At 30.8% G+C, this 12,515-nt stretch overlaps 2 protein-coding genes across 2 annotated transcripts; one reads left to right on the top strand and one right to left on the bottom strand.

Annotated features, from left to right (window-relative positions):
- The first annotated feature begins 4,311 nt into the window (after nucleotides 1–4,311).
- LOC114396517 (phenolic glucoside malonyltransferase 1-like) lies at nucleotides 4,312–6,269 on the top strand. The gene has a single exon (XM_028358532.1). It carries the CDS (start codon nucleotides 4,355–4,357, stop codon nucleotides 5,888–5,890), a length of 1,536 nt encoding a protein of 511 aa, XP_028214333.1. The 5' UTR covers nucleotides 4,312–4,354; the 3' UTR covers nucleotides 5,891–6,269.
- Nucleotides 6,270–8,575: 2,306 nt separating this feature from the next.
- Nucleotides 8,576–12,075, bottom strand: LOC114395778 (O-acyltransferase WSD1-like). Its single transcript, XM_028357622.1, has 5 exons — nucleotides 11,819–12,075; nucleotides 10,946–11,518; nucleotides 9,533–9,886; nucleotides 9,247–9,384; nucleotides 8,576–8,929 (listed from the first exon to the last, which is right to left on the bottom strand). Exons 1-5 carry the CDS (start codon nucleotides 12,002–12,004, stop codon nucleotides 8,783–8,785), a joined length of 1,398 nt encoding a protein of 465 aa, XP_028213423.1. The 5' UTR covers nucleotides 12,005–12,075; the 3' UTR covers nucleotides 8,576–8,782.
- Between the last annotated feature and the right edge of the window lie 440 nt (nucleotides 12,076–12,515).

The raw sequence follows: 12,515 nt of genomic DNA on the forward strand, positions 1-12,515 counted from the left end.
ATAATTTATCGATATTTGTGATATTATGTTAAGTACATTACTTTTTTACAGTAAAAAAAAGTGAAAATACGCTTCTTACATTTTTTTTCCTAAATATAAATTACATCTTACGTTGACTTTTATTTATTTGACAACTTATGATTCCTTTTTATTTTCCTTCTTTGAACAATTCTTATAGTATAAAAACATATCCGGCTGTTTTAAAGTCAAGATATACTAATTGCTTTTCACACATTCTGTAAAAGCAGCTTGAGTTTATCAGTCAGCGATAAACACATATATTTCCAAAAGGGAATGGGATCCCCTGCAGTTTCAAAATGAATTGTAGGGTATATCAATAAATTAAATCTAATTTTGAAAGATAAATTTATTATTTGATAATTAAAAAAAAGTCAAAGGATGCAATTCATTTCAGAACTGTGGATGCCCTAAATACATACTTTGAGTTAGTTTCACACCAAACACCACCGAATATTAGCTTGCTAACTAGTAACTACATATCAACGAAAATTAAATAATCTAAGCTGACCTTAGCATTTATTGTCCCAATGTGTTTACACCCAGACATCAAATAATACGACAAATACTGTGCTAACAAATTCATTCATTTCATACCAGCCGTATGTGTACAGTGAATCATATGATGTTGAAAATCATAGGCTTCCTATTTTTAATAAGATTCAAAATAAATTAAAATTTAAATATATTTTTCTTACCTATTTTTTTATCATTAAAATATAATTATATTACTAAGGATACCAGAAGTATCATAAAGTGTTACAATACAGACACCACACACCGAAGGCCTCTAAGGTAAACTCACATTTAGCCGGTACAAATGTACAATAGATGAAAATATTCACTAACCAAAAAGAGTTCATAGGAGTGAAAATGAGTTAAGTCAAGTTTTTTTAGGCTTGAGTTTGACTTGAATTGAATATGTAAGATTTGAACTTGATTCATTACCTGTGATACATTTTTTTTAGATTTGGCTCGATTGACATAAAAGTTTAACTTGATCTACGAGCCTATTTAAAAGTACCCTCATTTATTTTGTTCCTGCAGGTACACCACAACCACTCCTTTTCCTGTTTTGATCTCGAGTAGTGATACGTGCACACTTCCTAATTTTAAACATCTCACTGAACCATCTCATTTTTCTTTGTCTTTCTCTTTTCATCAGATCGTAAATTCTATTATATTTATATTTTTTTTCTCTCTCACTAGATGTTGAATAGCATTAGGGTGTTCATCAAACATTTTTCTTTGATCTCAGCAATTGTGTGTTGCCAGAAGTGTGTGGCTCTGGTTCCTCTGGGAGAACTGATGACACGTTTAGCCATCTATAACAATTTTGCCAAACACCCCACACCCTCCACGAGAATAACCAGTGAACCATAGATTCTTCAAAGATGTTGTAGTACTGAATATGCACTTTTCACTGAGAAAATACCATTATCTTCCTCCTCCTACATCCACGAATCCGCAACCCCATACCGCAGCACACAAGGTACCAAGAGTTGTTGTAGTTGTAAAAGGTCACACGCTCCCATTTGAACATGATCCATCTCCATTGTAGGTTCCATATCCACCCTCCATCCCTCCAAACCACCATATCCTTAATGATTTGATTTTTTTGTAAAGATAGAAGAAAACGCTAGCCTAGGATACCTATCAATAAGCCTTTCATCTCCAATCGAATTAACAAGCCAAAACCGGCAATGATATCCCTCACCTAAAACCCACTTCACCCTCCCATCGAACCACCTCTCCACATTACCCCCTCCACACTTGGACACTAAATCCCTTCACCATAATGAAGATTTTTATCCCACTCACCTCTCTCTAGTCTTCTCAACCCCTCATACTTTGACTCAAGAATCTCCACCCAAAAAGAATCCCTATGGTTAAACAAAAATCATTTCCACTTTACAATCAAAGCTTCATTAAACATAAAAATATTCTTAATGTCTAGACCTCATGTTCCTTTGACAAAAAATCTTTTCCCCAACTCATCCACCTCACCTTTTTCTCACCTCACCACCACATCCCAAAGAAAATCTTTTTGAATAGCCATCATACTGTTTACTATTTGCCACCTCCCGTGGCACCTAGAAAAAAAGAAAGAAAGAAAATAGCTAGAGGTTAGCACGAAATTTACCAAACAAACTCTCCCAACAAAGAAAATGATTTAGATTTTCATGGGATAAGTTTTTTCTTGAATTAAACAATTATATAGGTCTCCATGTTTTTACCCTTCTTGGAGTAGCACCCATCATAGAGATTCCCAAATAATATAATATGTGATATAATCTATTTTAATTTTATTATCTGAAACTTCACCTTTTTTTACTATTTCAAATATTTTTATATTTGATTTTAGTATTTATCATCCGTCATAATTCATTAAGTGGTGATGTGACACTTTATTAACTATAACATAGTGATGACAATAATTAAGTTTAAGTAGGGTCCTCCTTTAGTACCCATTTACATATTCACATTTAAAAGTAACACTCATATCAGGTCTCATATCCATGCGGGTAGTTATTTTAATCATCATTCTCGTAGTCGCTGAATATCTATATACCTGAACTCACGACACGTATTTTACTTATGTATGAGGTTAATAATGAAAAATTAATAAAAAAAAATAATTAAAACAAGTATTACAATTATAATAAAAATTCATTATTAAATAATCCAAATATAATACTAGAAGTATACACACATAATGTTAAAAATAATAATATTAAATTTTCTCATCTTCTGAATTTTCTTCTACAATAGTATTGAATTTTCTCATTTTTGTTGTCTTTAATTAATTAATTAATTTAAATTCTTGTTTAATTTCTTCTCTTATTTGACGTAATTTTCCATCAATTTAAATTACTTTTGTTCCCATAACCTTTTCAAATCAATTTTTTTAACTTCTTTTATTAATCAAATATTTATCTATCTAAGTACAAACAAAATTCTTATAGATTCGACACTCGAACTTCCATTTTAAGTTTACTACTTGAGATGAATTAGTACACTTACCAATCCATCAACATCATATGGCAAATCCATATGGTCATATGGATTGTTAAAAATATGTTTTATGAAATAATTTAAAATTAATAACCTATGCAAGTCTTAAACATGTGACTTTCATGTTATTAACACAACGCTCTTATCAACTAAGCTAATAGGTCAATTATGTTCTAAAATAATTAGTCAATATATATAGGCTAAAATTTCTAATTTATATTTAATACACATATAAGTTTACATAATAAATTTTGTAATAATTAAATTTTTTACATATATAAATTTTTATTAAACCTATTATTTTTATTTAAAATTTATACATTTAAAAAAATATATTATTAGATCAAAATTAATTTACAAAATTTATCATGTAAACTTATATGTGTATTAAATATACATTAGAAATTTTAATGTTATATATACGACATTAATTACTTTATAACATAATTGATTTATTGGTTCAATTGGTTAGAGCGTCGTGCTAATAACGCAAAAATCACATATTCGAGACCTACATGAACAATTAATCGTTGTATGCAAACACAATCATGAAACCATTTTATTCTTGTTTATGTGTCATTTGTAAAGTTTAAGATCACATTGATTATTCTTCTATCAATTATAGTCTTACTGATTTCTTTATTTTTAATTAGTTTACACATGTATTTATTTATTGTGGAGTGAAAAGAAAAATGAAAAAAAAAAGAAATTTCACAAATATTTTATTAAAATTAAGAAAATTTGTTGCATTTTTTTATTTCTACAAAACATCTTAAAATAGAAATAAAAAGGAACAAATATAATATAAAAGAACTTAATTAACTATGTTTATTTAATTAATTGATTACAATTATGCTGAATCATATGAAAAATGTTAGATGAACACTCATTGTATTATTTAAAACGTAGCAAGAGGAAAAAATCTAAATATAATAGAATTTATGATAAAATAAAAAAATAAAAAATGTTAAGAAATGTTAAAAAATATTTAAAATAATAAAATATTTATATAACATTATTCTTTTTATATTTATATTTTTATCATACTATAACATCAGTGAAATAAATTATTTATCTCTTCACTCATTCTATATTATATTTTAAACACCTCGAGTTCCCCCAGAGATAAAAAATTAGGGATTGGATTTATTTCTTTCAATATCTTATTCCTCCTCGAGTTCCTTTTATATTACACTTTAAACACCTCGTGCAAAGCGGGCTTTGTTTATTTTCAGGTTAAAAAAAGTTTCCAACCAGATATAAAAGCCATAGCAGCTTCTTGATCACCGTACACATTTGTTGTGGCTTAGTTAATCCTCAGATGGCAGTGGAAAATATCAAAGTCCACGAAGAGTCCAACGTTGCCCCTCCACCATCATCAACACAATCACTATCCCTCCCTTTCACTTTGTATGACACTTTGTTCCTCAGGTTCCCTTCCATTGACTGGATCTTCTTCTATTCCCTCAATGCTCAACAATCAGAACCTTCTTTCTTCTATGCCAATGTGATTCCAAAGCTCAAAGCCTCTCTCTCTCACACCCTCCAACACTACCCTCCTCTCGCTGGCAACATTCTTTGGCCTTCTGATTCCACAATTCCAATCATCAGTTACACCCCTGGTGATGCCGTTTCCGTCGTTGTTGCTGAGTCCAATGCTGAATTCAACCACTTCATAGATTACTCAGTGCCCCATGAAGCAACAGAGTCTCGTTTTTTAGTACCCCACTTGGAATCCTCGGATTCTCGTGCTTCTGCCCTAGCTCTTCAGATCACTCTTTTCCCCAACAAAGGCTTCAGCATTGGCATCAGCATCCACCATGCTGCTGTTGATGGAAGATCTTCCACCATGTTCATCAAGGCTTGGGCTTCTCTGTGCCAACAAATTATTATGAACGATGAAACAACATCACAAAGTGTGGTGGTGCCATCTTTGGTGCCGGAGTTGGAGCCTTCCTTTGACAGAACACTCATCAAAGACCCGGGAAATTGGAACCGCTTCTTGTTAGCAAAATGGTGCCCTAATATTGCTAATGGAAACAGTGATGGTGATGATAATGGGAAGCGAACCGTGAAGATTCTACCTTCCCCACCAAGACTCAAGGAAGCGTTTTCAGCCACGTCAGTGATTAAACCAACAATTGAGGAAGCAGTTAGAGCCACGTTTGTTCTCACACGAGAGGATTTGGAGAAGATAAAGAAAAGGGTCTTCTCCAAGTGGGACCAAGTGAAAGACCCAGAACCAGAACCAGAATCAGAATCAGAATCAAAATCAACGGTTAATTCTTCTTCAAAGCCACCAACTTTATCATCCTTTGTTCTTGCATGTGCATATTCTGTTGTGTGTATTGCAAAAGCGGTTCACGGGGTTGAAAAGGAGAAGCAAAAGTTTGGTTTCTGGTTCCCGGTGGATTATAGGGCTAGGTTAGAGCCTCCAATCCCTGATACCTATTTTGGAAACTGTGTGTGGAGCCACTTGGTGGATGCAGAACCCTTGGACTTCATAAAGGAAGAAGGGCTCGTCCTTGTTGCAAAAAGCATTAACAGAAAAGTGAAGACCTTACACAAGGAAGAAGTTTTCGGTAAATCGTCTTCTCGGTTCATGGCTTTGGCTAAAGAAGGAGCTGAAATGTTGGGAGTGTCGATGTCTAACAAATTTATGGTTTATGAGACTGATTTTGGTTGGGGGAAGCCTGCTAAGGTGGACATTATAAATTTGGATAGGGCTTCGAATTTGACCATGGGGTTGTTGGACAGCAAGGATGGGGATGGAGGTGTTGAAGTGGGGCTCGTTATGCATCAGAAGGTGATGGATCTCTTTGGTACTATTTTTCATGGAGGACTGAAAGATGAGTGATGGATTCGGAGCTCTTGTTTGTTAATTAATTCACCTGAGATGTGAAACATTGCATCTGAGTTCGGTTTATTTAAGTTATAAATGCTTTTGAAGGCTTCTTTGTCGAAAATAGAGAGTTTTTCTGGTAGAAAAGCTTTTAAAAAACTCCAAGAGGAAGGTTGTGAGTTTCTATTTCCTGTTTAAGGGGGAATTGTTCTTTCTTTTGTGACTGTATTTAAAGGTTTTTGTTTACATTAATTTTGTCCTTTTAGTATTGTAATTGTAGAGTCATGTGTAGTATAATAATTATGAGTTGCTCTATTATAATAAATAGAGTACCAACTCACGTAGCTTGTGTACGTGTTAAAATAATATATTCAACCTCCTCTGTTTTGAAGTCTCTTCTTTATTTTTCTAACAGAGTGACAGTAGGCAGGGCTTTAAGTTTTGGGAATTGCAAACTGATTTGAATAATTTTGTACATAGATTAAAATAAAATATATTTTAAAAAAGTTAATTGACTGCAGGATATCCAGATCCATAGTTGTCCACGGTGTTGCACATGCATGCTTATTATTATACAGTTTTAAAAATGAATTTTTTTTTAAACACAAAACGCCATTCCTTTAATTTTGAGAAAAAATATGTGTATACAAAAAAACTTAAAAATCATAAATAAAAATTATTGTACGTTATGTCATCATTTTTTTTATGTTCAAATAATGTTTGTATATTGATCATCTTCTTGTGTCGAAACTTTTTGTACCCTCCCCCAACCTAAGTAAATTTCAAAAAGCTCTTGTCAATTTTGTTATCAGTCATCAGACCATATTCTACATTATTTGATATTTTAATAATTTCATAAAACTACTAACAACATATTAGAAATTGCAATAATTGTATTCATTTTTTAATCATTTATAAAATAAGATTAATCATATTTATGCACTTAATTATCGGCAAATTCTAAGTAAACACTGGTTTGTAAAATTTGGGTTGGACTCTAAATTAAGTATCTAAACCACTTATATATTTTGGCACTTGCCAACTTTTTTAGTATAAAATATTATAGTTCACTTTTAACTTTTAAAGTTCTTTTTCTTTTCCAAAATTATTCCTTATGTTCAGTGGTGGAACTTAACTAATTATTTTGAAAGGATCAAAACAGTAAGTGATATTTATATTACCAAATTTTAATGTTACAGATAAGTGTGTGTGAGGATGTGAGTGTGAGTCTGTTTGTGAGTATGTGTAAGAAAAATGATCTTTTGAGACTAACTCTTGGTTTTCGTTATTTACTTTCTTAAAATTTGGTTCTAACAAGTAAATAATCTTAATAAGTTATTAAATTTTAAGAAAATAAATAATAAAAATGAGGAGTAATTAATCTTAACTGATTCATAGTTAAAAATTGGTTCTGAAATAGTTCATTAATATGGCTTTAGAACTGGTTTAGGGGTTAAAAGTCAATTCTGTAAAGGATTGAAAACTAGCTAGTTCTGCACTGTTCTAAAGCCTTTGATGAGCAGTGTTGTTTCTCATTTTGTGATGAAGCTATGATGGGACATTTGATATTGGGGCTGAACATGACAAGGATTACTTATTGTATCCAAGTCCAATGAAATAAAGGTTTTGAAAGTTTACTCTAGGAGGCAGAATATAGGTTGTGGTAGGAAATTAGTAGTGTTCTGGTATCAAAATTGTTAGGAGTGGGAGAATATAGGTTGTGGCCAGTGGAGAGAGAATGAGGAGTTTTGGGAAAAGGAAAGTTCTTATTGCGAAGGGATTACAGAAGCCATGAACTCTGGTTTATGAGAGATGTTCTGTATTGCGTTTTATTTTCTACTCGATTACAGCAATAATCTACTTTGTTTTTGAATATTCTTTACCTATCAGGCTATGTTGATTACTATTTCAATTCTTGCTGACTATATTTCAAATTTTTTATTTAAATTACTAAGTGCATGAAAGTGTGTTTGGATAGAAAATTTTAACGGAGGAAAGTAATTTATTAAAAAATTTGAATTTCTGTAATATAAAATTTATTATTTAGATGTTTTTTTGAAGAATTTAAATTTTTAGAATTTTAAACAATTTAAAATGTGAAATTTTAATTTTTTTCTAAAAAATGAAAAATTAAAATTCTCTTTATTTCAAAATATTTGTGTTTTTCTTTATTAACTTCATCATCTTTTTTAAATGAAAGTTCCCGAAATCCTTAAAATATTAAATTTTTTTTAATTTAATTTATTTTATTCAAATATAAAATTTTGAAAATAAAAAAATTTCAATTGAAATATTTCAAATTTTTTAAATTTAAAATTTATCAGAATTTTAAATTTTCTCATCCAATAACACTCTTAGGTAATTTTAAATAGTAATTTGTGATTATAATTGTGACCGCAATGTCAAGTATTTTGATTTTTCATAATCACATAGCGACGGTAATTATGACTATATCAGTCTCATTTTTCTACCATTGCCTGTTTAATAAAGATTTTTTTGGTTCATTATAACCGCAACCATAATTTAAAACCATATACCTCGGCATTCTTATCGAATTCTTGCCTACTCTTTCCTAATAAATACATAATGATGTCATCAATACTAATGTTGGTCAAATTTTGCATTTATTCATTCAGGCTAAATGGCTAATAGTAGAAAAACATAACTTCATAATAATAATATTAAAAAAAAACCTTCATATCCAAAATCAACAGAGATAATAAGTGGACCTCGTTTATTAAGTTTCAGAGCATACACACATATATTCCTTAAAAATTCAAACTTAATAAAAAATATATGAACTAATAAGATAGTTGTACAAAAAAAAAAAAAACAATCAATCCAATTTTCCAAACAAATATAAGAATTTAGCTTCTGTGCAGATCAGGAACACACAGTTTTGTTTTGTCAAGAATGTGCTGTAGCTGCTTCTAGTATCATCTGAAATGCACTTTGAATGCATGACTTCAATTTCTCTTCATCTATAAAGTCCTTTTCCGTCTTTAGGGTAACTCTAAGCACTCCCACATAGCTCATAATTGAAATGGCAAGACTCTGCAATCCACATAATTAATTGATGTTTAAATAGATCGAGCTCTGGGTACGTAAAAAATAGCCTTAAAGCAAATAATTGAGAAATCATTCTTAAAATGTCATTTTCTTATTAAAAAATCTATCATTTATAAAAAAAAAATTATTAAATTTGTGAGAATTATATTTTATTTCTTTCATTTTAATTTTTTAATAAAATTATGAAATATTTGTTAAAATTGAAATTTTAACCTTTTTTTTTTGTTTCCCTCTAAAACCTCAACACACCACCACTCACATGATTGATTATGCAAAGTTGGAAAGATATCTAATTAGGATACCTCTGGTCCACCAGCCAATGTGAAATATAAGCCTTTCACTGGATGATTAGCTAAAGACATTTGTTGCATCGGTCCAACCAAGCTTGAAATCACTGCACTTGATTTCGTTACTGTCCCTCGAAGGTGTTTAGCTACTGCCTGCAACAAAATTAACCAATTATAAAAAAACCCTGTTGAGTTGAAGTTCTTATGTACTTAACATCGTGAAATCATATTATATATATATATATATATATATATATAAATTGAATATGATTTCATGATGTTATTATACATAGATACTAACCTCTTGTCCTCTGAATTTGCTCTCCGTGTCCAAAAGAATCCCAGTGAGGGCAACAGCTAAAGATTGTTTCTTTCTCTTGATTATATTATGCGAGTCCCAGATAAAATCTAACGGGTTTGACATTTTGTTTTGATTTAATTTTGGAATTGGTACATGCAAGAAGGAGATTTTATTCCCCCATGGACCCTTGGCTTTATTATTCAGCATTTCATTTATTGATTGGTAACCTTCGATGTTTCTCGTATTCAATAAAACCAAAGCAGTGGAGTCTGCCGTTTTTGACTTGGAGTCCATGTCTTGCATATATAACCTAGTCCCATAGAACACGATTCCAGTGATCACATCGTTTATTGTCTGCCATTAGAGAGAATCATGTAAAGGAAACATGATAGTCTGATGTCAAAACACAATAGGAAAAGTTCATGGCATTAATATAATTAAGGCAAGAGAAAGCAGATAATGATTGAATGTCTTTAATTTGTACATAGTACTATATATGATTTAAGTGCTCTATATAAGTTCATAAAGGATTATAGTGACATGTAGAATATAGTTTTTCATGTTTTTTGTGTGGACATATTTTATCTCAAAATTAAAGGAATGACTTTTTGTTTCCAAGTTTTGTGTTTAAAAAATATTTTGTCATTTTTTAAAGGGTGTAATAATAAGCATGCGTCTATTATTTTCCTAAACTTTGAGGCACAAGTACATTTCAAATGAAAATCATATTTTTTAAGTAATGTTAACCACGTGGACGTAAGTTAAACTCCTTTAAACATATTTTATGTTAAATTATGTACACAATATTCAAATCACTTTGCCGTTCAGATGTAAAATTAATTGCATAAAAAATTGAAAAAAAAACGTTTATCGTATACATAACTTAATTTCCATTTTGTAAAAAAAAAACTTAATTTCCTTAAAATAAATGATTTGGAGTCACTTAATCATATTACTTAATTATATTACTTGACACTTTTTTCTTACACTTAGTGAAGTAAAGAAATAGTAAAAGATATAAGTATAATAAGTAATATAATACAAAAATAGAAAAAAATAATCGATGTTGATGAAGTGTATATTTATAATTAAAAAGTGTTCAAATATCATTGTTAATTTTAATTTCCTAGGACTTACAAACTATATGTGTATGCTCATTTCCATATAATTTAATTTAGAGTCGTGGTGTCAAATTATATATAAATTAAAGCTTGACGTACACCAAACTAACCAAGTTCCTACTACCACCGTCACAGTTTTTTTTATAAAAAAGAACTATTATTTCTTGGATGCATCTACATATATGTATTATGAAAAGTAGGTGATCTAAAAAAAATAAAAATTGGCATACGGGACTTAAAGTTGAAAGGCAAAGAGAAAATTTCAAGAATAAAAAAATGTTATCATGCATACCACTCCGAGCCTGGATTTGATGTCCTTGATATGGTCAATGGAGAAGTCCATACTTGATATGCAAATTGGGCGAAACTCGGTTCCTTCATCTCCTGACCTTATTGGTGTTTCATCATCACTAATGATGCTACTCTTCAATACACTCCATCCAAAATCTGAGACAGTGTTGAAGGCAGAGGAACACATCCAAGAAAACCTTCTCCAAAAGTTTTCGGTTGATGATTGTGGCTTTGATGGTCTTAGAGAAGGAAATGACAAGGGTAGAGAGGGGTCATCAGCTCTTTGTAGACAAGAAAGAAGTGCACCAACGAGAGAATAACCATCCCCAAGTGCATGGTGAAGCTTAAATATTATGCTGCTAGATGCATCATTTGTGGGGTAATTGATTATGTGAATGGACCATAGAGGTTTGCTCTGTGGTAATTGCTCCATTGCCATGCTTGATAAATAATCATGGAAAAACTTGTCGTAGGATTCCACTGTTTTGCCTTTGGGGAATTTGGGAAAGTGGACATGCTCTTTCAAATTCACATCAACTTGCTTCCATCGTTTCTCTCCATCTTTATCTTGGACCTGGTTTCATAAACAATGGAAGATTATCAGACTTAATAAATTAATGATCAAATTAACTTAGTACTTATGAGATGATGATATATATTGAGTAAACAAAAACAAAAGATTAAAGCAAATTAAATTATAATGCAAACTATCTATAGAAATTAATTAATACCCTTTTGGAATTAAAATTTGTGTTATCTTGATTTATCATCTTGTTAATTATATAGTATTCTTATGCTCATGATCCTAAGTAATATAGATATGAAAATAAATTAAACAGCATAAAAAGGGAAGCTAGAGAGAGAGAGAGAGAACCATGACGGAGGAGAAGCGTGGATTGATGGGAAGAAAAACATCTTTAATAAGAGCGAAGGTTTGCAAGTCATGTATGGGAACTTCAAATTCCAAAACTCCAATGATGTATATGCATAGCACAGAACTGTTGAAGTATTGTCCCATAGGACTAACAGGTTCTTCTTGCTCCTCTTTTAGGTATTCCATAAGGCTATATTTTTTGTCACGTTCAGAGAGAGAGAGAGAGAGATAAAAGCTATAAAACCACTGAAGTTTTACAACCTGAGAATTAAGCGGGAATATGGAACCTTATATATATTGTAAATAGATTAGAGAGGGAATTTTTAAATAAACTAGGGTGCCAGAGATACCTTGCAAAAGCAACCTGTAATTTACCTTTAAAATTGAGTAAGTGATTTTACTTTGATAGGAACACGGCAGGGCAAGAGTGACCGATCAACGACAGCCACCAGAAATTTTGGTGCCTGTCATATATAAAATATTGAGAATATCAAAAGTTTAAGAGAAAATAATTTTTTAATATTACTCATAAAAAAAACTACGTACCTATTACCAAAATGAAATTGCGATTTTAATTAAAGAATTATTAGCAAATTCTAAATAGTAGTGTACACATACTATATATCACTGCCAGCATCACCTCCAATTATTTATCACACTATCTATTACATTAATTTTAAGGTACTTTTTCATAATA

Source organism: Glycine soja, chromosome 18 (genome assembly GCF_004193775.1).
Source record: "Glycine soja cultivar W05 chromosome 18, ASM419377v2, whole genome shotgun sequence".
Classification (NCBI taxonomy): Eukaryota; Viridiplantae; Streptophyta; class Magnoliopsida; order Fabales; family Fabaceae; genus Glycine; species Glycine soja.